General features: G+C 39.8%; 1 protein-coding gene across 4 annotated transcripts in view; it reads right to left on the reverse strand.

The window, feature by feature from the left end:
* The window catches only part of LOC132402741 (tetratricopeptide repeat protein 7A-like), a 245,947-nt gene that overhangs the window by 75,775 nt on the left and 143,371 nt on the right, over positions 1 to 26,801 (reverse strand). For all 4 annotated transcript variants that reach the window (XR_009515057.1, XM_059985708.1, XM_059985710.1 and 1 more), the window contains 2 exons: positions 6,011 to 6,124; positions 98 to 243 (listed from right to left, as the gene is read on the reverse strand). Coding sequence is in view for 3 of the 4 variants with exons in the window: in XM_059985708.1 (XP_059841691.1) it covers positions 98 to 243; positions 6,011 to 6,124 (260 nt within the window). In the remaining variant the exon portion in view is untranslated. The remainder of the gene's footprint in view (positions 1 to 97; positions 244 to 6,010; positions 6,125 to 26,801) is intronic.

The following is a 26,801-nucleotide window of genomic DNA, read 5'->3' on the forward strand; positions in this document are numbered from 1 at the left end:
ATAAATGAATAGCTGAAGTACTTATGTAGAGATTTCAAGTATAGTTCAATAAGGCAAGTCATAATCCTGTAAAACCTGACATAAAATTCCTCCTTACCTGATTCGCCCTCATGGAAATCCGGAAAAGCAAGGTGAATAGTGCTTCGTTTCTCAGCCGACGCTCCCTCACCAACACTACTTTGAAGAGTGCTCCGTTTTTCCAGCTGTGCCCCTTCAGTTAAGCTGCTCTCTTTGTCCCAATCACTAAAATAAGGAGAATAGATTTCATCACAAGGATAAGAATGTAGGATGTTTTCTATCATTACATCTCTCCTTTCCAGAGTCGCTAATCATGTTTCCTAAAGACATCCAGTATTGTGCCCACTTTTCCTTTCTCCATCTGTGAGCCAAGTTAAACAACTGAGCAACACACACAAAATGCTGGTGGAACACAGCAGGCCATGCAGCATCGATAGGGAGAAGCGCTGTAGACATTTCGGGGCTGACGAAGGGTCTCAGCCCAAAATGTCGGCAGTGCTTCTTCCTATAGATGCTGTCTGGCCTGCTGCATTCCAGCAGCATTTTGTGTGTGTTGCTTGAATTTCCAGCATCTGCAGATTTCTTCGTGTTTGTTTAACAACTAAGTCTGTCCCAGTCAACATGCTTAATGTGTTACAAAGAGTGTCCTTGTAGTTAGCCTCTATAACGATGAAAATGGCTATCATTAATTAATGTTTCGTTAATTAATGGACTCATTAATTAACCTATGGACTCACTTTCAAGGACATCATCTCATGTTCTCTATTGCTTATTGATTATTAATTTTTTTTGTATTTGCACAATTTGCTGTCACATTGGTAGTCCACCTAGTTGTGGTCTTTCAATGATTCTATTATGGTTTTTGGATTTATTGAATATGCCCAATAAATGAAATGAATCTTAGGGTTGTATATGGTAACATATATGTACTTTGATAATAAATTAACTTTGAAATTTATTCCCTCATGAATGAATTGAATAAATTGACTTTATTTCTTACATCCTTCACGTACACGGGGAGTAAAAGTCTTTACGTTATGTCTCCGTCTAAATGTGCAATGTGTGAGTGTTCCTGTGTAAGCCATTATTTATTGCCCATTTCCCCTTGAGGAAGTGGTACTACCCACTGACAAGACTGTTCTGCATTTATAAACCCAGAGTATTATTAATGGGCTAGTTTCAGGATATTAATCCAGCTACCACTGAAGATTATAACTTTAAGGTGATGAAACTTCCCATGAACCTGCTGTTCTTTCTAGGGGACAAACTGCCAGTAGAAGTGGTGGATGCAGGTTTGATTTCAACACTTAAGAGGAATTTGGATAGGTACATGGATGGGAGGGGTATGGGGGCCCATGTTCTGGCTGCAGGTCGATGGGATTAGGCGGCGCAATAGTTCAACATGGACCAGATGGGCCAAAGGGCTTTTTTTCCATGCTGTAGTATTCTGCCACTCTATGATAGATCCATGAGTATGGGAGAAGCTGTCAAATGGTTTTGCAGTGTATAAAAGGTACAGATTACAGCCATGAATGTTGGAAGTGCTTGGTCACAGTGACAATGGTGTTCCAATCAACCATGCTGTGGTTGATGTTTAGTTGTTTTGAGTAATCCTGGAGCAGAAATCATAGAGACAGGAATGAAATACAGTGGGTTCCAGTTAATTGAAACACATCAGGACCAGTACGTTTTGGATCAATTAAGCAGCTGCCCAATTAGCCAAAGTTTCATGCAAATAGTTGAAAAGGTATAAAAAGACAAACTACTATTTAACTGAGTAACAATTATGTATTTAAATGAAATTAGAACACACCAATGCTACCACAGTACCATAAAACTGCATTTCCTAATAGTTATCAATGGACGAACTTGTTCAGTGTACACTGCCATATGGGGTGTCTTGGGAGGGCTAGCACCTCTGGTGAAATGGCTTGTTATGTCCAATCCAGGGCAGCTCACTCAATGGATGCTCGGCTCTCATCTGCGGCTTGAAGGACCAGTTTGCATGCAACAGCGGCCACACCCCGGTACAGGGCTTTGACAGGCGGGCTAAACCAGGTGAGGGTAGCTGGTGAGCCTCATACCCATATGAAATAGGGATGCCTGTTCTAGCATGTGAAATCAGCTCTGGCGGACTAGGTGGATGAGATCAACAGTGAGATCCAATGGCCAGGAAGGCAGTTCTAAAACACTTTGTGGAGCGTGAAGGGCTGATAAGGCAAGTCACGGTGATCCACTGCATCCAAGAAAGACCCCCTTTTGTGACAACTACTTGAGGCACTGCACCAGGACTTCCGCAGTTTAGAGACTGGAACTGTCCAAGTGCAATGGTTTTTCCACTTTAAAAACTCTCCTGCACAGATATCGTTGTCGTCATTGCATGCGACAGTCAACCAAAACGCTGCTTTGTTCTTTTCATTAACTGTAAATGAACAAAATTAGTGCAGACACAGTGCAGATACTTTCATACAATGCTTTTGACAATTGCATCCTTCAAATCTTCATTTTCATCATAACATTCAAGATGATTGTTGATACCTTCAAATTCTTCATAGTTCCTAAGTTATTGAAGCAGTGAAAACATTTCATTTTCATTCCCGGCCATTTCTTGCATCTTCAAGCCTGGATACTTGTAACCGCAGAGAGCAAAACAATTCTAAATTGTCTTAATACTTACTTCTTAACAACTATCAGTGGCAAAAATCACTGCTTTTTGAACGCAAACATGTGCAACTGATACTATTTAAAAACTGTTCATTCTTGAGTATGGTCTAATGTCTAACCACCACACATATCAACATTAGAAACTAATTAGAAACTGATGTGGATATTAGAAATAATTTTAGAAACTTTCATTATTAGTGCCCTTCATAGAAGAAATATGTGTTGCAATTTCTGACATTTCTATCTGGAAGAAGCAAGCACTGATTAATTCTCTAATAACAACTCATTTTAATTTTTCTAGCTTAAATACCACACTTTGTATGGTACCATATGATTACAAAATTTCTGCACGCTTTCTAACATTATTGTGTACAGTTTGGTTCCCGGAATGTGAACCTTGTTGCTGCAAATGTTCACCATTCCTTCTTCAGGTGGAATTCCAAAAGTTGCTTCTAGATAGCTTTGCCACAGCAGCATTTTGTTGAATGGTTCTTGAATTACATTTAAATGATGACACCTGTCTGCCTTACTGAATCCTATCGAAGGCAAAAGAGTTTCTGAGATTGGGGTTTTACATATCTCTCTGCTTACAACAAGTCAAAATTGTTATTAGAAACCATTAAAGAATTAACAGCGTACAAGCAGATATACGATAAGACCAAGTGAAACAAAATGCTAATGTTAGTTGAACATTTTTGTCAGTCCCAAAATCAAGAGGTCGACAGGCAGCATCTGTTCAGTCTGGCTGGGGAGATATAAACTCATCTTGATCTTTAAGTTTCAATGCTGCATTTGTAAAGCAATGAGTTTCAATGCTCTACTAGAGTATTGAAACTTATTTAAATGTTACATAAAGCATATATTTTGAAATTCCATCTCCATTACGATTTGGAAAGATCCAATAAACAAGATTAGACCACTTAATTTAACAATTGAGGCATTATTGATTTGTGTGGGGAAAAAACATTTCTTTGGTAGCACAAAATATACTGTTCATATGCATCTGCAAAATATGTGGAAGAGAAAAAACTTTCTATGGTTTGCATGTTCTTTATATCATCTAGTGAGAATATAGCTATATTATTTTACATTCATGCCCATTCATTCATTATATAACTATAGTGTAAATTCTGCTGCAAAAGAAGATGTCATTGTTTTTCATTTCTAGGTAACACAGGTAACCAGAATACTCCAAATAATTCAAATATAATGAACATATTGTATAATGGTGTTTAATTAAAATAAAGCTGGACACCTTGATAATAATACCATTTTTCATTCAAAAATCCATGTACAGACCATAAATGCAGGACAATGTCAAAAATATATTTGCTTGTAGAGTATTTTTGTTATTACTGAAATGTGAAATGGGGTAGAAAGCAGGCATAAGCCCCTCAATTCAATGAGACCATGTCAGATTCAATCTTAGTTGCAAAACCACTTTCCTGCTCTCTCCCCATTAGACTTTCTTAAATTGGTCATCTCCAAGTCTGAAACTATGTCCTTGTTTTTGATAACTTCACAAAGGTAAACATCCTCTTAGCATCCCTCCGTCAAACACTTTGTAACTTCCATCTTACAATAAGATTACCCCTTATGTTACATGCACATGAATTCCCCCCCCCCCCAACCCCGAGGCTGTTGCACAGCAACATTTGTAATGTCACCCAACACAAAGAGATTCTGCAGATGCTGGAAATCCAAAGCAACACAGGAAATGCTGGAGGAGCTCAGCAGGTCAGGCAGCATCTAAGGAAATAAGTAAACAGTCAACATGATTCTTCATCAGGACTGAAGAAGGGTCTCAGCCCAATACATTGACAATTCATTTCCATAACTGTTTCCTGACCTGTTGACCTCCTCCAGCATTTTGTGTGTGTAGTATTGCTCAATTTGCTTTCACATTCTGTTCTAAAGTGATTTAAAGATTTTAAAGATGAAATATTAGTGTACATTAGCTTTCTTCGTCACACGTACATTGAAACATTCAGTGAAATGCATTGCTTGTGACAATGACCAAACAGTCCCAATATCTGCTGGGAACATCCAGTGCCAACATAGCATACCCACAACTTACTAACTGTAACTCTTATGATTTTTCTGGAATGCAGGGAGAAACTGAAGCACCCAGAGGAAACTCATGAGGTCTCAGGGAAAATGTACAAACTCCTTTCAGACAGTGGGGGGGAATTGAACCCTGATCTTACACCTAGTGTTGTAAATCGTTACACTAACTAAGCTACCATGCACCTCCATGGTATACCTCACATTTCCATGTCATACTCCATCTGCCAAATTCGAGTCCACTCACTTAACCTAACTATATCTTTCTGGCACAAACACAAGAAAATCTGCAGATGCTTGGAATCCAAAGCAACACACACAAAATGCTAGAGGAACTTAGCAGGCCAGGCGGCATCTATGGACATCTTCAGGAGTCCTGATGAAGAGTCAGCCTGAAACATCGACTGTTTACTCTTTTCCATAGATGCTGCCTGGCCTACTGAGTTCCTTTAGCATTTTATGGTGGTCTCGGCCTGAAACCTTGACTGTTTATTCTTTTCCATAGATGCTGCCTGGCCTGCTGAGTTCCTCCAGCATTTTGTGTGTGTTGCTTTCTATAACTTTCTGTACCCAGTTGTGTTCTCCTCAGAACCTGCAAGCCCATTTTTGTATCATCTGTAAATCTGGCAACAGTACACTTGTTCCCTTTACCCAAGTCATTAATATTTATTGTAAATAGCTGAGGCCCAATACCAATTCTTGATTAGTCACTAATTGCCAATCCAGAAATGACCCATTTATCATGACTACTTTCTTTTAGTTAGCCAATTACCCATCCCATCATTCTTATTTTGTGCAGTAACCTTTTATGTGACTGCAGTAATCAATCACTGAGTTTTCAGATGAAATTCACAATCACAACATATCTTGTCTCTTTGATGCAAATCATTGAAAAAATGCAAAGTTTATAACTTGCAAACAAGGAGCACAGTGTGGTCAAAATTCTAAAACACATGGAATGCAGTGCCATTATTATTTTTCTGGCCAACTGCACAAATTTGAATACAGAAATACCACACAATGCTAATCTTTCAGAAGGTCACTGACCTGAAATATTAATTTGTTGCATCTCCTTGGATGCTGGCCACTGAGGGATTTTGTTTTAGATAAGGAAAAGAGCTGATTGATATTATAGTATTACAACGTATTCACACGCCACTACACATCTTTCATTTAATGGACCCATAAAATTATTAAAAATGATTTTGCTTCTAAGTGTACTGATGCACTGCATTTGCCATGAAGCATTCACAGTAGAACCTACCTGCAATGAGAGCTGTATGTTGTCTGCCACACATTTAACATATGTTTGCAGGTTTCGAGAGCTTCATCTGGTCCCTTGTGTACTGCCTCAAGTCTGACTTTAGTGAAAAGTAAACTGCAAAAGAAGGAGAATATAAAATAAAATGCCCTATTTTCCATGGTATGTATTTTAAAAGCCATTTATTTTTTACAAAATAGGACCATCTGCAATGCATAATTTTCAGATACAGAAACACTAACAGAGTACCAATTGAAGACTATATCCCATTGTAACTCAACAACTATTTTTCAAAGATAGTTTATTGCAGGCCATCCTTTGACAGAGGTTGACCATGGATGTTGCGTCCTAGTTGCCTACGTGATAAGCAGTCACATGGAGAGTGTGATGGAGAACAAGCTGTTACCCATGTAACAGGATCCCTCCTCCATACAGCTGATGAACCCAAAGGAACGGCAGAGACTGATACGGTTTGGCACCAGTGGCGTCGCAGGAGTTGCCAGTCAATGTTGAAATCAACATAGGGCTGCCTTAGGGACTCCAGCTCCAAATATTTCCTCAAGTTTACTCCTGAAGATTTTGCCATGATTGGGTGTAGCCACAATGGTTGGAGATCAGTTTCATTCTCCTGAATGAGCTGCCAACCACGGCTGACAAGCTCCAACTGCCCAAAGAGACTGGTTTCTAGGTGCCAGCTTAGTCCCTTCTCCAGTCAGCAGAAACAGCTCCACCAGGCTTAGTAGCTAAACCACACGTGAAGGACAGGACCGGGACTCAGTTGTCAGAGGCTATTTGAGACACATGCTATTGGGAGCATTTATTTGGTAGTGGAAGCTTATCCCCAATACCTTGTGCTATAAAAACCTTGATCAACTGATAATTTATTAACTTATGATTATTTTATATGCACATTGATAAACAATTTAACTTCAGCTTAATAGCATATTACAAGTTGCTACAAGTGAAATTATTTTCAATTGATGGGAGAGTATCAGTTAATGGGTTGTCTGGAACTTGCATATTTACTTGCGGTTGACCCATTTGTCTCTGGTGGGCAAATCGAGAACCTGAAGCCAACTGGAGCAATGCCCACTGCCTCCAGCTGTCAAGTGAAGGATTGCTGAATTGGCTGCAATCGAGTAGAACTGGCTCTAACTCAGTAGAATGCAATCTCTAGAGCATAGATCATTTTCAATACGGAGCCAAAGCCGATCCCTCAGCCACCTGTCCACACTGAGAAGCAACCAAGTGCTTAAGCTCTGACTAACACAGCAAAAAGGTGCCAACCTTGTTCTTAAATATCCACAGGATGTTCCAGCTAGTTTTGAAATGAGAGCTAACATTTGAACCTTCCATGATTTGGTGTGCCCAACCTAATTTGTACACAAACTAACAAGATATTGCTCAAGCGATTTCCTCCTAGATTACTGATTGTGACATACGTATTTTCCTTGACAAGCAGTTATACATATTTAAGATGTCTGAATATATCTACCACATCTAAAAAGTGAAGTTCAGGAATTTGAAAGACGTTTCTACTGCTCAATCTAACCTTCAGCAAATTACACATAAGCAAGCATTTATTTATATGTATTCTTTGTAGTTTAGATTTGTATTTATTGTAGGCAGAATGGCACAAACACTGATAGCACCACCCTCATACTTTGCACATAAATTGCTGACATTAAATAAAGCCATTAGCTCAGAATTATTCAGTTTCAAAGTCAGCAGAAGGAATATTTCCTCTTTTCTCTCCCCCCCCCCCCCCATTGTCCATCACAGACAAGCAAAACAGATCCTTAGACATAATAGGGCATCTTGCAACATTTTTTTCACATTTTTGAATGTTGCTTGAAATCTTGAACACATTTACCCTGGCAGACTAAAGCAACAATATTGTGTAATAGCTGCATGGTACATTTTACTGAATAAAGGAGGAACTTGTTGCAATTATTTCATCAAAGGTGTTACATAACACCTTTAGACAGCTGGTACAGCAATGGTTGGAAAGATATAATAATTATGGACAACAAAGCACTGTTAATATGATAAAATTCCAAACTCCTGGGACCATAGTTCAAAGTATGTTTCTTATCAAAGTACATTTATATCACCATAACCTACCCTGAGATTCATTTTCTTAGTATTCTGGGACAAAAGGAAAGATCATGCACAGGTCATACCAGGAACATCTTTGGATATTGAATTTGCCTTGAACAAGGGGATATCCATGAATTTTTGCTCAGGTGATTAGATGGCTCAGGCAGAGTATAATGCACAGAATTGTCTTTAGCATTGTCAGTATTGCTTGTGCAATGCAGATAGATGTCATTTGCTACGACTCTTAGCTGAGCTGAGCAGAAAATGACTTTCTCAAAGTTGGACAGAAAGAAACCTGAAGCCATCCTGGATTGTCATTAACCTCATTTCATGTCCAGTTAAAGAAGCAATTTAATGACTTAGGAGTATTTCTAGTGCTCTAACATAGATGAAAAAATTAAAAGATAAGGGATCGCCACCAAAAATATCCTCCTGTAGCGGTGTGCTACACGCAGCGCTAAAATAACAACATGGAGTCGGTAAACTGCAGTGAAAGATAATTTTATTCGAACTTCACAGCCTTGTTTTAAAGCCTCCCTCATCCCGCCCTCCCCAGGCACGGATGCTCCAAGAGACACGTACTCACAAACCCCAGCAGGCTTTTCTCCCTTTGTTGCGGACCTGGCCTTTGTGCCTGCACGCTGGCTATTTGTGAGCCGGTTCGAGTGTGCTAGGAAGTGGGTCGCCACACTCCCATAGAATTCAAAAACTGATAGATAAGTATTTGGGGAAATAAATAGAGAGATATATACCAAAACACAAGTGTAACATTGCTGAAAAGGCAATGCCATCTTTATTTTAAATTATATTCACAAATTAATGATGTTGTATAAATCATATTATTCTTTAAAAATAAGAGGTAATGAATGGGTAATGGAAGAGAACACACAGGAAAAGAACTAGGAAACAAGAAGATTTGTGGAAAAGAGAAACTGACAAGGATTAATATAAATGGAAGGATGGTGGTAATCATTGAAGCAACCTTCCAAACCCAACTGTTTTCACACCAAGGCAAGATAATTACAAATGTATTAATTGTAGTCTTCCAAAATTTACCAGCTTTGAGGCTACACAGGATTATTGGAAGGTGGTATGAACTGTGAACTTTCATAAAGAGAGCAGGAAGAGGTAAACGCCAATAAGAAAGTTAGCAGAGCTATAACAAAATATTAGTAAAATTCAGACTATATCTGTTATCAAAGATAGGGAGCAGACTGTCAAGATGAAAGGAATTAACTTGGCATCCAGTGATGACATTTTGTTTTGAAAAAATAACAAATCTCAGAATTTAGACCAAACAGCAAAGGGCTGACATACTTGCATAAGGGCTACAAGAGTATGGAGTACAATGCCTCAGAATTCCACAGAAATATACACACAAACAATGAATAAAAAACAATCAAAGCTTTTAAATGAAAAGATTGGGGGAATTCAGCAAAGTAAAAAAGGTTTGGTGGGTTTTACCCAAATTACTTAGGATGTTTCAAAATGGATTTCCATCTAGAGCATTGGTTGAACAGACAGCCAATAAAGGAAATGTTCAGTTGAGCATTGTGGGCATGCTACGCATATTGGCACTAGAATGTGTGGTGACATTTGTGAGCTGCCCCAACACATCCTAGGTTGTTGTATAAGTAAGAGGGGTAGGCGTAATAAGCTGTAGCTTCAGCCTACACCCTTTCCGTCTGTTTTAAAGAATACCTATGTGTTTTGTTGTAATTTTGTCCTATGAAATCATCGTTGTATGATGCTGTTTGTTATGTTTGTATTGACCAAAATAAATTAATTTCATTCATTTCAGTGTACGTTTTGATGTACCTGTACGTGACAAAATAAATCCAAACCTTGAAAGTTAGTTCCTCAAATACATTTTCTATCCTCCACCATCTAACAGAGAACAGTATTTGATGCCAAGTATATGAAAAGCAGAAAATTACATATGAAGTGAAAATTCCAAGAACGTCTGAATTTATGATAGGTAATTAGTATCTAAAATATAGAAAACAGCATTCTTTTTTTATTTCCTCTTTGTATTTAAATAATTAGCTGCAAAGAACAGGTCTTATTTTTTTCTATTCCGAACAAACAAGTATTTCTTCAGTGAATTCAAAGGCAACACGAGTGAATCTGCGGATGCTGGAAATAAATAAAAACACAAAATGCTGGCAGAACTCAGCAGGCCGGACAGCATCTATGGGAGGAGGTAGTGATGGCGTTTCGGGCCGAAACCCTTCATCAGGAGTTTCTATTTTTTTTTCATTTCTGCAGTGACATGGGTTTTAGACTGCTCCAGTGGTCTGTGAACAGCCTATCTATTCACAATAAATGAGTGCAGAACCAATGAACTTAACAAATTGGCCATGTTTGAAAAAATATGGAATTGATCATTACAGTTGACATACAAAAGGTGGGAAATATCAGTGCTGGGACTTGATTGGGCATTGTTTTTTCCTTTCCTCTCCTAGATTACCACCAATCCTATAAAATGAGACTTAAACAAGGCTGCAATGTGGAACATACTGGTGCTGCCATTGTAGTAATGCCAGAGTATGCCTTTCAGGCTTTTACTCTGCTAATAACTGTGTCTTGTAGGAGGCTCTTGTTTAATTTATAAGTAGAACCAATACTTTATAGGAACTTTTGTGACCAGTGAAAATATGCACTTCCTTAACAAACAAGTACATGTAACTAGGTATCAATTACAGGAAAACAATCTAACAAAGGGCCTTCTGACAACTTCAGAAGCCGAAACCCGGGTTTGCTTTATCCACGGATAGTGAGTTATTTGCAAGTCTAAAAAGCAGAAAAAGCTTGACACGCTTTGGTGCAGTAAGTTCCAGAACACACACAGCTCTGGACCTGAAATGACAACTGGAATCATGGAAAACAGTCCTTCAACCCAATGAGTCTGTGTCACCAAGAGCCAATCACCCCCACTAATCCGACACTGTCAGCAACTCTCGCAGCTTCTACCACTCACCTACAGTACACACTGGGAGAAACTCACAGTGCAGTGGAATGTGAAAAAAACTGAAGCATCCAGAGGAAACTCATACAGTCATTGGTAGCACACGTAAACCCCATAGAAACATTATACTTCAACTCAGAGACATTATTCCTCACAACCGTCTGGGAATGACTGTCTAAATAGACGGCTAGTCTAAAGATTAGTTAAGCAACAGCAAACATATTCTTAATCACAGGATCATACAACAATCATGCCTGACTGCTCCATCACAGAAACTAGGTATATATTGTACCATAAGATGATCGGAATTCCCCGTAGTAATATGCAGGCAGAGGGAGCCAACCCATGAGTTCTCAATGTTTGACTCCACACCTAATAGCATTAGGTCAAACATGGGCAATGAAACCACTCTTGATTACTAGCCTTCTTCCTCCACTGTTAAATCAGCCCACCACCATCTCGACGAGAGGTTCCTAACCTCTTTTATGCCATGGACCAATACCATTAAGCAAGGACTCGGTGGACCCCAGGTTGGGAACCTTGATCTAGACACTCTCCTCTGTTTTGAACATTACTTAGAAATAGCAGCAAAAGTAACAAGAGCACAGAAAGAACTCAGAATGGAAAACGACAATATCCATCAGCAAAAGTCATTTAGGATACCACCAGCTAAGCTAGATGTCCACTCACTGAATCCTGAAGAAGATGGGAGCCAGTCAGTCGGTAGCAACAAGTGAACACAACAAGGGGTAAGCTTACCTGATTCTGCCCTGACCAGTCTATCTGTAGCAGGCCTAACTGTCTACTGCAGCTTTGATAGAAGTGACCTCTGCACAGTCCTTTTGAAGACAAAGTCCTGTCTTCTTCTCCCAGGACACCATCCATGGTGTTGTGCAGCATTATAGTCTTGCAGAAGCAATAGACTTGGATCAGATATGGCAGCTCAAAGCAATACCATGAACATAAACTGCAGTAGAAACGTGTACTACAATTATCTGCGATATTGGTGAGGATAGAGGAAGGAAAGTTATATTCTTCTGTGAGTTTCTCTCCACACAGAAATCTAATTTATTCAACCATTTTGCTGCAGTTCCACATCAGACAGGAGTTTGAAAATACTAGTGCCTCCTCTTGTATAAAACCATAAGACAAAAGAATAGCATTAGACCATTCAATCCATCAAGTCTGTTCTAGAACATGAACAGGTTTTAAGTAAGAATTGCAAGGAAGAGGATTCTGAGGATGCAAAAACAAATCCTAAACCAGAGGATCCTAGACATCCTACACATCCATGGCAGGTAAGACAAGGAAATGTCATTCTTGAAGATTTTACAGAAAAGCATTTACTGCCCATAAAATTTTATAACACAACTTAAGAGTCTGTGTGTTTGGATAATTGTGTGACTAAGAGGAAAGGTGGGGATAAGGTTTATGTATTATCACAAATGCTACCTTGTTAAACAAAAGAAAAATATGGTCAAAAATTGAACTAGGAATACAGGAGTAACTTGTTTAAGGCAGAGATAAGGAGGAATTGATTAGGTCTAGGGAATCTTAACTATTTTCTACATTGGAGAACTGCGAGGAGCTGTATCATTGAATATACTTCATAGATTTGTCTGTAGGGGAGTCAAGCATACCAAGAAACTGGCAGGAAATTCGACTGAGGCCAGGATCAGATTAACCATAATCTCACTGAATAGCACAGTCAGATTGATGGAGCACATGGGCTACTGTTACTATTTCTCATGTTTAATGAGAGCTATGCAGTCGAGATTTGACATCAGGGTCCCCTGGTTTTAGAAAGTCAAAGGAATCATCCACATCTTCTTTCCCAGTGTCCGCTGTTGACATACTGGGCTGAGAGAGAAAAAAAATAGGTGGGTTTGTCTTCCAGCTATTATAAATAGTGCAACATCAAGGCATTCTTATAAACTTTACTGTGAGAGTAATTAGTGTCACCTGGTGGAGAAGTAGAAGAATATCAAGTATTACAAATGCAACACTGCCATTAGTCACATTAAAACGAGGCAATTCAGGAATTCTGCGCATCTTGTATAATCTGCAATCTCTCCTTTCCTCTCACTTTCTGCTATCATCTTCATATTTTCTATCATCTTCCAAACTACTTTTCTGCTTCAATTTTTTTTTTCATTGTCCTGCTTCTCTTTGTCTTTTTCTCCTTCCTGTAAGTAGAAGTTAGGATAATTATGGCTTAATGAAGTGGGAGCAGAAACCAATGAAACTGCAGGTTACACTTATTGGTATGGGTCCTCCAAGAATGAGAGAGATCAAAAGCTATTAACTTAGATATCACTTCCATTTTTGATTCAAATACCTCTGATAGCTTCTTTTTAAGAACATATTAGGATAACACTTTTTCTCTGTCTATCTAGGTACTATCCTATATATGCAAACCTCTTCCCTCTGAGCTGTCAGTTCAGCTTTCTGCTTCTTTCAAAATTGAACCATTTATTCTTAAATAACTCAAAATGCAAGAAAAGCAGTCTCTTAGATTTTTATGTTTGTATTAAACAAGGTATAATGAATGAAGTTGAGAAAGGCAAGAATGTTCTATAGTTTCTTTATCACTCTATCTACATGTGTTGCAATTTGCAAGAAGTTATGGACTGAACATTCCAAGATCTTGGCTGAAGTTTCTGGGAGCAATTCAGAGAGAGAGAGATCTCAAAGATGAAGTATTCTAAAAGGAGGATGAGGCAACCATGGCTGACAAGGGAAGTAAAAGACAACATAAAAGGAAAAGAGAGGGCTTATATAATGCAGCAAAAATTAGTCGTGAGTTAGAGGATTGGGAAGCTTTTAAACAAAAACAAGACAAAACAACTAGGAGAGCCATAAGGACAAAAAAGACTTAATATGAAGGGAAGCGAGCCAGGAACATAGGAGAGGATACTGTAATTTTTTTTCAAAAATACAGTATAGAGTAAAAATGAGACAAGAGTGGATATCGGACAGCTGGAAAATTACCCTGGAGAGGTAGTAATGGGAGAACAAAAGAAATGGCGGACTAACTTAGTAAGTATTTTGCATCAGTCTTCAATGTGGAAGACGTTAGCAGTATGCAAAAAGATCTGAGTGTTGGGGCAGAAGTGCTGGGAAGATATTGGAGTCCATTCTTAAGGATTTGGTTTCAGGGTAAAAACAGACAAATGATAGCCAAAGTAGAGTCAGTGGATGTTGCTTACTTGAATTTTCAGAGGGCAGCTGACAAGGTGCCACACGTGAATCTGCTTAGCAAGGTAAGATTCCATGGTATTACAGGAACGATAAAAGCATGTATGAAGATTGACTGATTGTCAGGATGCAAATCGTGGGAATAAAGGGGGCCTTTTTCTGGTTGGCTGCTGGTAACTGGTGGAGTTGCACAGGGGGTCAATGTTAGCACCACTTTTTTTACATTGTATGTCAATGATTTAGATAGCAGAATTGTTGCCAAGTTTGCGGATGATAACAAGTGGAGGGGCAGGTAGTGTTGAGGAAGCAGGGAGTCCTGCAGAAGGAGATTGGGAGAATGCGCAAAGAAGTGGCAGATGGAATATAGTGTAGGGAAGTGCATGGTCTTGCACTTTGAAAGAAGGAATAAAAGTGTAGAACATTTTCTAAGTGAGGAAATAATTCAAATATTAGAGGTGCAAAAGGTCTTGGGGAGTCCCTGCGCAGGATCCCTAAAGATTAACTCACAGCCTGAGTCATTGGTAAGGAAGGCAAATGCAATGTTAGCATTCATTTCAAGTGGATTGGAATGTTAAGAGCCAGGATGTAATTAATGCTGAGGCTTTATAAGGGATTGATTAGACCGCACTTGAAGTATTGTGAGCAGCTTTAGGCCCTTTATCTAAGAAAAGGTGTGCTGGCATTGGAGGTTCATGATAAAAAGGAGGTTCATGAGAATGATTCTGGGAATGAAGGGATTAAAGTATGAAGAGCATTTGGTGGCTCTGGGACTGTACTCGCTGATGTTTAGAAGAATGGGGGGGCATGTCATTGAAACCTATTGAATATTAGAAGTCTAGATAGAGTGGATGTGGGTGAGTATTAGGACCAGAAGGCAAAGTCTCAGAAAAGACTAGAGGTACATCCATTTAAAACAGAGATTAGGAGGAATTTCTGTTGCCAGAGGGTAATAACTCTGTGGAATTCACTGGCACATACAGTTATGCAGGCCAAATCATAGAGTTTACTTAAAGCGGAGGCTGACAGATTCTTGATTAGTCAGGGCATCAAAGTTACAGGGAGAAGGCAAGAAAATGGGACTCAGAGGGATAATAAATGAGCCATGACGGAATGGCAGAGCAGACTTGATGGGCTGAATGGTCTAATTCCGCTCCTATGGCTTATGGTCTTATCCTCTATATACAAAAGCCCATAAGAGTCCTGCCATTTACTCTATACTTCCTCCACTCAAATTTGACCGCACACTTGTCAAATTAAGCTCCAGCTGTTATTTTTCTTCACACGTCTCCAACTGATCTATGTCTAGCTGTAGCCTTTGATAACTTTTTCACTAAAACATGGGTTTTTGTAAGACGCTAAGGGCCCTCACTCAGCGAAATCTGAAGAGATAAAAGGTCTGGATAGAATTATTTGGACTCTGGAATATATTAAACTATTCAGTTAGACTGTGACTGATTCCATTTAACCTCTATTTCTCCATATCCCTTGACGATCTTATTTAAGTAGAATACAATAATATTAGTCTTAAAATTTTTAATTACCCAGCATCTACATCCTTAAGTTCCATAAATCTGTACAATTTTGTACATTAGTAATTTATAACTAAATTTGATACATAATCTACGTACATAACCTATCTTTTCTTCTCCAGCATGACCTATAAAGACAGCAATGAAACACATAAATGATGTTAGGAAATCAGTTTCTGTTTCTAGTTTAAATATAGTCTTTGCTATTTCACAATTTTCCATTTACCTCTGTCACTCATTTCCAAGCAGCAGAACTGCATTACAATATCAATATTTATTTATCTATAAAACTACTCATCTACTTTCATAGGATCGGCTTTTTTAGCTCATAATCCCCCTCTTAATCTCACTGTTTTCCAATATGATTAGTCCCATTTATATCATATAGTTTAAATTTCACTAATTCCAGTAATGCTATCACAGCCTACAAGCTGCTTTTGACCCAACCCAATAAATGTAATCTGCAGTTTCTCAATAGTTTTTGCCCATGTTCCTGAAGACACAGGAACCCTACTCCCATTGAGAAAGAAGGCATTTATTGATTGATTGATTTTCATTTTGCAATAATATACATAGTCTATGATTTTTGAAGATCCCCCACTGATTGATTCTTCGGTCTAATATTTTTGTTTAGTCAATTTATTACTTTTCCTATATCACCGAATAGTACATTTTTAAAATGATCATCACACAACCACTTACACCAATCTTACCTCACCCAATTTTATCCTCCTCACATTCCCAAGAATTATTTCTCAGGTTCTACTGCTCAAGTGCGCACAAGGAATGATTTACCATTGTCAATTAACCTGCCAAGTTGTACATTTTTGGATGCAAGAGGAAACGAGCACCTGAGGGGAAAACACGAGTGTCATGGTGAGAACATGCAAACTCCATATACACAGCACCTCAGGGGAAAACATGAGTGTCATGGGGAGAACATGCAAACTCCATATACACAGCACCTCAGGGGAAAACACGAGTGTCATGGGGAGAACATGCAAACTCCATATACACAGCATCTGAGGTCGGAACTGAACCCAGATTACTGGAGCTGCCAGGTACTATGCCAGCCTGGCACCACCAAAGTTACGACTGCAAAATTTGCTGAGGATAAGGAGAGAACCGAAAGAGATTAAATGGATGTACGTAGGTCAAGTCAGTTTACAATGAGTAGAATATGGAGCATCCTCTTCAAGAATGTGAAATTGCCCATTTTATTTGGAGATACAGCACGATAACAGGTCCTTCCAGGGCAATGAGCCCATGCTGCCCAGTTGCACCTATATGACTAACTAGCCTACTAACTGGCAAGTCTTTGGAATGTGGGAGGAAAGCAGAGCACCCGGAGAAAATCCATTCAGTCACAAAGTGAATGTGCAAACTCCTTAGAAGAGTGGCGGAAGTGAACCTGGGTCACCAGTACTATAATACTGTTACACTAACTGCTATGCAATCGTGCCACCCCTTGGAAGGAACAATTAAAACATCAGAATGGTGGAAGATAGCAGAGTCCCGGGGTGCAAATGTTCTGTATGACCATGTCTATGTTTTGAAAAAGGTTAGTATGCTCTTACAGCAGTTATTAGGAAAGCTAACAGAATGCTATCGTTCCTTGCTAGTGAGTGGGACTGCATACTAAAGTAGGGGGAGATTATGTCTCTTACATAGGGCATTAGTGAGGCCACATCAAGAATACTCTACAGAATTTATTAAGCAGTTGAGTTTGTAAACTAATGAGTGATTTATTTATGAGGAGAGATTCTACTGGCTGAGCTTGTATCTGCTGGTGTTTGGAAGTGGTGATCTGATTGAAATATTCAGTTTCTGAAGGGTCTTGATAGGGTGGATGTGGAGAAAATGCTTCCTCTTGTGACAGACTGCAGAACTAGAGGGCCACTGTGTAAAACTAAATGGTGGCTCATTTAAAACAGAGACAAGGCATCTGTCAGCATCAAGTGTCTTTGAGCTCTCCTGCAAATGTAAATTGAAGTAAAATATTTGAATATTTTTATGGCAGGGATAAGAAAAAAATTTTAAGCAAGTGAGTGTAAGTGGTCACTACTGGTATTCGGGGATACAGTGTTGTGATTACAATAAGACTAGCCATGATCTTATGGATATCCTGAAGAAGTCTGCCCCAGTTCCTGATACTTAAGTACACTATGTGTAACAACATTGCTGAGATCATGGTTCATTTCTGCTTAAGTACATTTCTCGCTGCAGCAAAATGCATATATATTGAAAGCTTAGTTAGTTCAGTTGAATACCAATAAAGGTGTTCCTTTTTTTTGTGTTGTTAGGGTGCACCGCCTAAAGTCCATTAAATGCACAGCAGTCTTCTCTCAGTAGGTCCTGCAGGTTAAATTACCGAACCATATAGCTGAAGCCAGTGGCAGTTAGCAAAGTAATTCTGTTCCCATAAATGTTTTAAAATATTGTAACCGTTAATAACCAGTTTGCTAATTGTAATTCCAAAATAAAAATTGGGCGTGGTTCTCCCCACCATTTACAAGATATGCAAATTGAACAACGGGTAAATGGTTTTCGTGGTCCGACAAGAAATTTTCATTACTGCATAAACTCATTTTTCATTTAAAGGTTAGTTCAGCTACTAATCGCTTTATTAACTCGGCTCTAATTGTGAATATCAAATTGCTGATAGAATCAACGATGCGGAAGGAAACATTCTGTTGTCTGCCATGTGTTTCACATATGATTCTTTGACAGCAACAACTGAGCAGCTACCCCGCTCCGCAAGACAAGTTAATCATCCGGAGAGGAGGTTCGTGACCTTCGCTTACACCGCTCGGAGACTTTACCGAATGAGCTGACTGGAAGGGCAAATTAACGTTCAGGCAATTGAGGTTCAGTCTGAAGGGATGCCGAGAGTCTCAGAACCTCAGCAAAACTAGCAACAGCCCGTTCTGCACATCGGTCATCAAAATATCCACAACGGGCACCAGCACGAAAGGCTGATTAACCGATAGTCAAATATAACCTACTGAAAGTAAAACTAATGGAGTTTGACACATGGACTTCGACAATACATCTGTTTCAAAATTATTATTTGTTATAGTAAAGGTAAAATCACATTTGGAAAATAATCCTGCAGGCGATACAAAGTGGAAGCCACATACACAGTCTGTACTCACACACAGCCCTAATACAGTGAGAGGGAACCACCCGGCAGGTGCTGCAAATAACCCGCTGACGCAATCGCATAGAAATTAAACTGCATTGGCGAGTGTCAGCTGCAGCACGGCGCCTCGCCTCGCCTGATCTCAGTGTTAAGCTGCAGTGGTTGTCATTAGTCATACTGCAGCTCCACCGCCGGCTGAATCAACAGAAGCGAGTGTACTCCAGGGTACAGCTCGGAGACACAGAGAGGAACTGGTCTAAAATGGAGGAACCGCAGACTGTCTCACCTCATTCCCGCTCCGTTTAAAAATTAACCTCTCTCCGCCATACGACTAAGAAAATTGCAGAGATACATATGCGCTCTGAAACTTGTATCAGATTTGGTTGGTGCACTCACAAGCTTAACTCGTGAAATTTCACAGTAAATATGGAGACAAATAACACTACGGAAAAAGCATTTAAACAAAGTAACAATCCTGAATAGTAGTGCGTTCTGCATTCTAAAGTTTAGATGAAGCTGTTCAGTTTAACTAGAAAAAAAACACTTAAATATGAATGTAAACGTGTCATTTGAGATTATTCCTCCGTATTTTCCAGGGAAAAGGTCACCAAAAGCTCCCAGTGTGAAGGTGAGGCACGGCTAAAGATATTTTTTAAATGGTGTTTCTCTCAAAACAAAACCACCAAAACACCTTGTTTCTTTTTGGCAGTAGAGCTTTACATTTGGGAATTGGGCTGACTGTAGCAAGATCAAGCAGGTTAATGGATGCAGGTTAGTCGGCATTGTGAAGCGAATGCTCTCCTATCTTGTCACGCTGACAGTCTGTCTCGGCAGCCGGCCATCTGTCATTGCAGGGCACAGTTCAACTCCCAATGATTTCATACTTCGGCTCGTTGCTACCTCCATCCGCCGACTGCGTTTGTCTGTTTGCTGAGCTGCTGCTAACATTTACCAGTTCAATTGTGCACGCTCACCTCTCTTTCCCTCCCTCCCCAGAGATGCGGACATTCCTATTTCATTGTTTTGCAAAGTAGCCATCTGAGTATGAAATTTAGGTTGGAGTGGCACATATATTATCTGAGGACAGAGAGAAGCGCGGGTAGCAATTGCGCAGCTGTCAAGAATCCTCGAATGATTTAACAAGGGACTTGAAGATGACAGCTTAGCTAATCACTGCTATCATGCAACACAGAGAAAACATTGCCAAATTTATTAAGGATCACTAAAGCTCATCATAAAGTTAAAACTTATGACAGTAATTGAATACGATCTCATTGCTGCTCTGCTGAAATCTGGGTTTTTAATTATTACTTAGTCTGACAGCTTAACAATTCAGTTTGTTGTTGGCTGTGGGAAATAAAAGTATTCAATCATTACACCATAAAAACCTTCACCACAAAATGGTCGCCCTTATCCAGGCAAATCAAATCATCTGTTGTAAGCATTGACTGACAGGAGCAGTATGTGAGAAATATATTAAATGAGTGCATCTCAAGGGAATATATTCATGATTTTCTAATAAATAGCACAGAGGAAATGTTATTTTCCAATTACCAGGTTTGATCTCCAAGAGCTAAGTCAATTGCTTATTATGTAATATGGAAAATGCTGGAAACCATTCAGCCATTCAGGTGGCATCTGTGGAAAGGTAAACATGTTTCAGATGAAGAACCCTTGGTCAGACCTGAAATGCTCATTCTTGTTTCTCTTTCCACAGATGCCCCGCTGAGTTTTTCCAGCATTTTTTTAAAGTTTCAGATTTCAAGCATCCGTGCCTTTCTTGATTTTCACACTTACACTGTATTTGATTTAAGTGAGTGACAAAGACAACATTTCACTCGCTCATACCACCTTTACTTTTTACTGCTATTGACCTAAACTCCAGATTGGAGGGGGAAGGGTCATTACAGTCCTAATCCAGGAACATGGGATTGGCATACTTAGGCAATAAGGTTGGCAAGTATGTTGTGGGCCAGTGGGGCCCACAACATACTTATACCCTATGAATCCATGAATCTGTATACCCTATGAATCCATGATCTGTATCTCTTCATTCACACTTTTGTAATTCACTACTCTTTCACTTTACAAATGGAGCTTTCCTGTGTGCAGCACTTTGGATTCAGCCAACAACAGTGGTGTCGTCAGCAAACTTGAAAACAACATTGGAGCTGTGCTTGGCCTCACAGTTATGAATTTAAAGCATGCAGAGCAGGGGGCTAAGCACACAGCCTTGTGGTGCACCCATGCTGATGGAGAGGGTGGAGAAGTACAATTTCAAAAGTTACAGTTGACCCCACATTAAGAACGCAAGTTAAAACAGAGGAGGTCTGAGCTAGATACAGGAAAACACAGGAACATGTCCTTTGGCTATATTGTCTGTGTTGACTAGCAACAAAATTAATCTCATCTATTTGGAACAGAGGGTCCATATCCCTCTGTTCCCTGCCTGTTCGTGGGTTGGTCGATATGCTTCTTTAATGTCGCCATCATATCGGCTTCTACCAACTCCTCTGGCACTGTGTTCCAAACAATACCACCCTTTGTAGAAAAAATTGATACATAAATCTCCATTGAATTCTTCCCCTCTCACCCTAAACCTATGCCTCTAGTATTTGATATCTCCATTCTGGAAATATCAAATACTGGAGACTGGGAAAAAGACTCTGGTCATCTACCATACCTATACCATAAGTCTACCACAAGTTTACATATCTTTACATCAGGTCATCCCTCAGCCTTCAATCCTCCAGCAATCCATCTGTCTAGACTTCTTTATAGCTTATACTGTTTAATCCAGATAACATCCTGGTGAACCAAAAATGCATACGGTACTCCGATTGTGGCATAAACAAAATTTTATACACCCTGTCTACTTGTGTTACCACTTTCAGGAGGCTGTGGACTTGTATCCAACATCCTTTGGTATACCAATGCTCCTCATAGTCCTGTCATTCACAGTATACAACCTCTCAAAATGCATCAACTCACACTTGTCCAGATTAAACTCCATCTCTTTGCCCAAGTTTCCAACTGATCTATATCCTGCTGTGTCCTTTGACAACTTTCTTCACCGATTTCTATGTCATCCATAAACCTGCTGATCAGACCACATACATTTTGATCCAAATAACTTATATACTGTACTGCAAACAAACAGGTCCCAGCATGATCCTTGAGAATACTGCTGGTCACAATATTCTGACAAAATAAATCCCTTTTACCATTATCTTTTATCATCTACAAATTGTCATTTACAATTTTAAATCCAACTACCAACTCACTGTGGCTTCCACAAGCCTTAAACTTCTAGATCAGCCGACCATGAGAAACTTTGTCAATGTAGACAACATCCACTGCTCTACCCTCATCAATCTTACTTCCTCAACATCCTCAATCAAGTTAGTGAGACATGACCTCCCCTGCTGACTTAAATAACGAGCATGAGTGACAATTGAATACCATTGTAAAGACAGTGTTGCGATGCATGTTGGTACGTAGGATGAGGAGGCAAAAATACCCCTCGGAAGTGTACAAGCTTGGTGGAGAAACAGAGTGATCTGAGATACAATTACCCAGGGGTGATGTAGGTTTAAAAAAAAGGCCAAGTATTGTAAAGTATTGCTTAAGCATATTTCAAACAAAAATAGAACAAAAGCAAAATGCAGAGAAGTTATGTTGAACTTGTACAAAACCTTGGATTAAATGTCAACTGTTCTCAATTCACACTATGAAAAGATTTTAGAGGAACAAGGAAAAGATCATAGCAAAACCTAGGGATTAAGTTCTTTGGAAAGATCATCTAGACTGGAGATATTCCTTCAACATAAGACAGAGTTTACAAGGAGCTGCCTTTAAGATTATGATAAGACTTAGTAGATTAGGTGTAGAAATGTCTCCACAGAAGCACTTAAGTTGGGCCCAGGGACACATTTCATGGGGAAATTCAGAAAATAATGGCTTGATTCAAAGTGAAGCTAGAATGTGGATGTTGTTACTACATGGATTAATGAGCTTAATAACATTGAAACAATAGGGCATATTAATTGGTCTGTGGTATGGTATCATCCGCACTAGACTTTGAGGTAAGTGGTCCCGGATTCAAATCCGGCTGGCTCCATGCACGCTTTCCATCGGAGCTAGGTTGAGTATTGAGCTAGTAACATGGCCGCATTAAAAAAAGACAAAAATGCTAAAGAAATGGCAAAGTTGCTGCACGGTGCGCCACAAGGTGGGGAAAGGAACAACACACACAGGACATGTTGATACTGTTAGTTAGAAAGGGGTGAGAGGTTATGTGAATGGAAGATCAACATGACATGGTGGTGCTACAGAAACTTGATGATACACTACAGTTTTATTTCAATAGCACTCAGCAATGCCACACAGCCTACCACAGAGAATTACAAGCTCCCCTGTTGGTTATCCACTGCATGCAATATCATGATGGTTTTGATAGGAAATGGAAGACCGTATCATTAGTAGTTAATTCCAACAACCAGCAAATATAAAATTCTGGCCGTACTATACACTGAATAATAAAATAAATGGAGAGTAATTAAAATTTGGAACTAATTGTTGGTAACATTGATGAAAAGAAGTCAGTCAGGCTTCCTAGAGAACTGCATGGGCGCATAAGGAAATAAGATTTAGAGCCATAGAAAGCAATAGCACAGAATCAGGCCCTTGGCCCATCTTGTGTGAGCCAAACTATTTAAACTGCCCAGTCCCATCAACCTATAGCAGACCATAACCCTCCCATCCATGTACCTACCTAAACTTATCTTAAACTTTTTACCCTTCACCATGAACCATGAACTCTAGTTGTAGTCTCATCCAACTTCAGTTCAAAAAAAAACCTGCTTGCATTTATCCTGTCTATACCCCTCATAATTTTCTATGCCCCTATCAAATCTCCCTGTAATATTCTACATTCTAGGGAATAAAGTCCCAACGTATTCCATCTTTCCTTATAACTCAGGTTCTCCAGTCCTGGCAGCAAACTTGTAAACTTTCTCTGTAATCTTTCAAATTTATTTACCTCTCTCCCATTTGTAGGTGACCAAAATTGCACACAATACTCCAAATTAGCCCTCACCAACATCTGAGGCAACTTCAACATAACGTCCCACCTCCTGCACTTGATATTTTGATCTATAAAGGCCAATGTGCCAAAAACTTTCTTTCTGACCCTTTCATCCTGTGATGCCACTTTCAGTGAATTATGGACCTATATTCCCAGATTGTTTTGTCCAGATCCCATTTTTCCAGGTGGTCCAGATTCCACTGCAAGCTTTGATAGTCTTCCTCACTGTCCATTACACCCCCAATCTTGGTGTCATCTGCAAATTTGCTGATCTAGTTAACCACACTATCATCCAGGTCATTGATACAGATGACAAGCAACATAGGACTCAGCACCAATCCCTGTGGCACTCCAGTAGTCACACTCCTCCAGTCAGAGAGGCAACCATCTACAACCACTCTCTGGCTTCTTCCACAATGTCTAATCCAACTTACTACCTAATCTTGAATGCCAAGCAACTGAACCTTCTTGACCAACCTCCCATGCAGGAGCTTGTCAAATGCCTTGCTAGGTCCATGTAGACAACATCCACTCCTTGCCTTTGTCACCTTTCCTGGAAACTTCCTCAAAACTCTATGATTGGTTAGATAAGACCTTCTACACACAAAGCCATGCTGGAAGTCCCTAATCAGTCCATGTCTATCCAAATACTTACATATCTGGACTACTGATGTCAGGCTCACTGGTCTATAATTTCCTGGTTTATGTTTGAAGCCTTTTTTAAACAGCAGAACAACATTGGCTATCCTCCAATCCTCTGGTACCTCCCCTCTCACTAAGGACATTTTAAATATCTCTGCTGGGGCCCCAGCAATCTTTGAACTTGCCTCCCACAGGGTCCAAGGGAACACCTTGTCTGACCCTGGGGGATTTATCCACTCTGATTTCCCTCAGGGTAGTAAGCACTTCCTCCTCTGTAATCTGTACAGACTCCATGAAGTTGATGGCACTTTGCCACACTTCTATAGACTCTGTATCTGTCATGTGAGTAAATAAAGATGCAAAAAGAAATTAAGATCTTCCCCCAACTTTTTTGGCTCCATGCACAGATTGTCACTCCGATCTTTCAAAGGACTAATTTTATCCTTGCAAACCTTTTATTTTAATATATCTGTACAAACCCTTAGAATTCACCTTCATCTTGTTTGTTAGAAGCACCTCATGCCTTCTATTAGCCTTCCTGGTTTCTTTCTTAAATATTTTCTTGCATTTTTTATGCTCAAGTACCTCATTTGTTCCTGCTACATACTTCCTTTTTTCTTAACCAGAACCTCAATATCTCTTGAAAATCAAGGTTTCCTAAACCTGCTGCCCTTGCCTTTTATCGGACAGGCACATATAAACTCTGTACTCTCAAAATGTCACTTTTGAAGACCTGCCACTTACTAAACACAGTTTTACTAGAAAACAGCCTGTCTTAATCCATACTTGCCAGATCCTCTCTGATGCCATCAAAATTGGCCTTTCTTCAATTTAGAATCTCAACCTGAGGACCAGACCAATCCTGGAAACTAACAGCATTATGATCATTAGATGCAGAGTGTTCCCCTACACAAACTTCTGTCACCTGCCCTGTCTCATTCCCTAACAACAGATCAAGTACTGCAAACTTTCTTATTGGGACTTCTATGTACTGATTAAGGAAACTTATCTGAACACATTTAACAAACTCTATCCCTTCAAGTCCTTGTACAGTATGGGAGTCCCAGTCAATATGTGGAAAGTTAAAATCACCTACTATCACAACCTTAGGTTTCTTGCAAAACTCTGCAATCTCTCCACAAGTTTGTTCCTCTAAATCCCATGGTCTGTTGAGTGGTCTGTAAAATAGCCCCATTAAAGTGGTTATACCTTGCTTATCCTTCAGTTCCACCATAAAGTCTGGCTGGACGAGTTCTCCAATCCGTTGTGACCGAGCAGTGCCATTACAATTTCTCTGATTAGTAACGTCTCCCCTCCCCCTTTAATCCTTCCTGCTCCATTGCTTCTAAAACAACAGAACCCCAGAATACTGAGCTGCCAGTCCTGCCCCTCCTGCAACCAAGTCTCACTAATGGCTACAATATCATAATTCCAGGTGTTGATCCATGCCCTGAGCTCATCTAGCTTTCCTACAATACTTCTTGTATTAAAATATACACAACTCAGTACATTAGTCCCATCATTCTCGACATTTCATCTCCTGACTTTAAAGATTTAACAACATGTCTCCACAACCACTTCACTATCTCTGCTTCCCATTCCCCTGCACCCTGCACCCCCCCCCAACCCCGTGCAGTGCTAGCACATCTTCCCCCTAAGATATTAGTCCCCCTCCAGGTTAGGTGCAAACCTCCTCTTCTATACAAGTCCCAGCTTCCCTGGAAGAAAGCACAAAGATCTAAAAATCTGAAGCCCTTCCTTCTACACCAACTCCTTAGACAAGTGTTAAAACTATATGATCTTCCTACTTCTGGCTTCACTAGTACATGGCACGGGTTGCAATCCTGAAATCACAACCCTGGAGGTTCCATCCTTTAACTGAGCTCCTAACTGCCCAAACTCATTTTGCAGGACCTCATCCCTCTTCCTATCTGTGTCATTAGTACCTACATGGACCACAATCAGTGCTCACCCTCCCACTCAAGAATGCCAAGGAGTCGATCTGAGATGTCCTGGACCCTGGCACCTGGGAGGCAACATACCATCTGGGAGTCTTGCTCTCATTCACAGAACCTCCTCTCTGTTCCCCTAACAAGTCCTCTGTCACCACAGTGTGCCCCTTCTCTCCC

This window comes from Hypanus sabinus, chromosome 12 (genome assembly GCF_030144855.1).
Source record: "Hypanus sabinus isolate sHypSab1 chromosome 12, sHypSab1.hap1, whole genome shotgun sequence".
Lineage (NCBI taxonomy): Eukaryota > Metazoa > Chordata > Chondrichthyes > Myliobatiformes > Dasyatidae > Hypanus > Hypanus sabinus.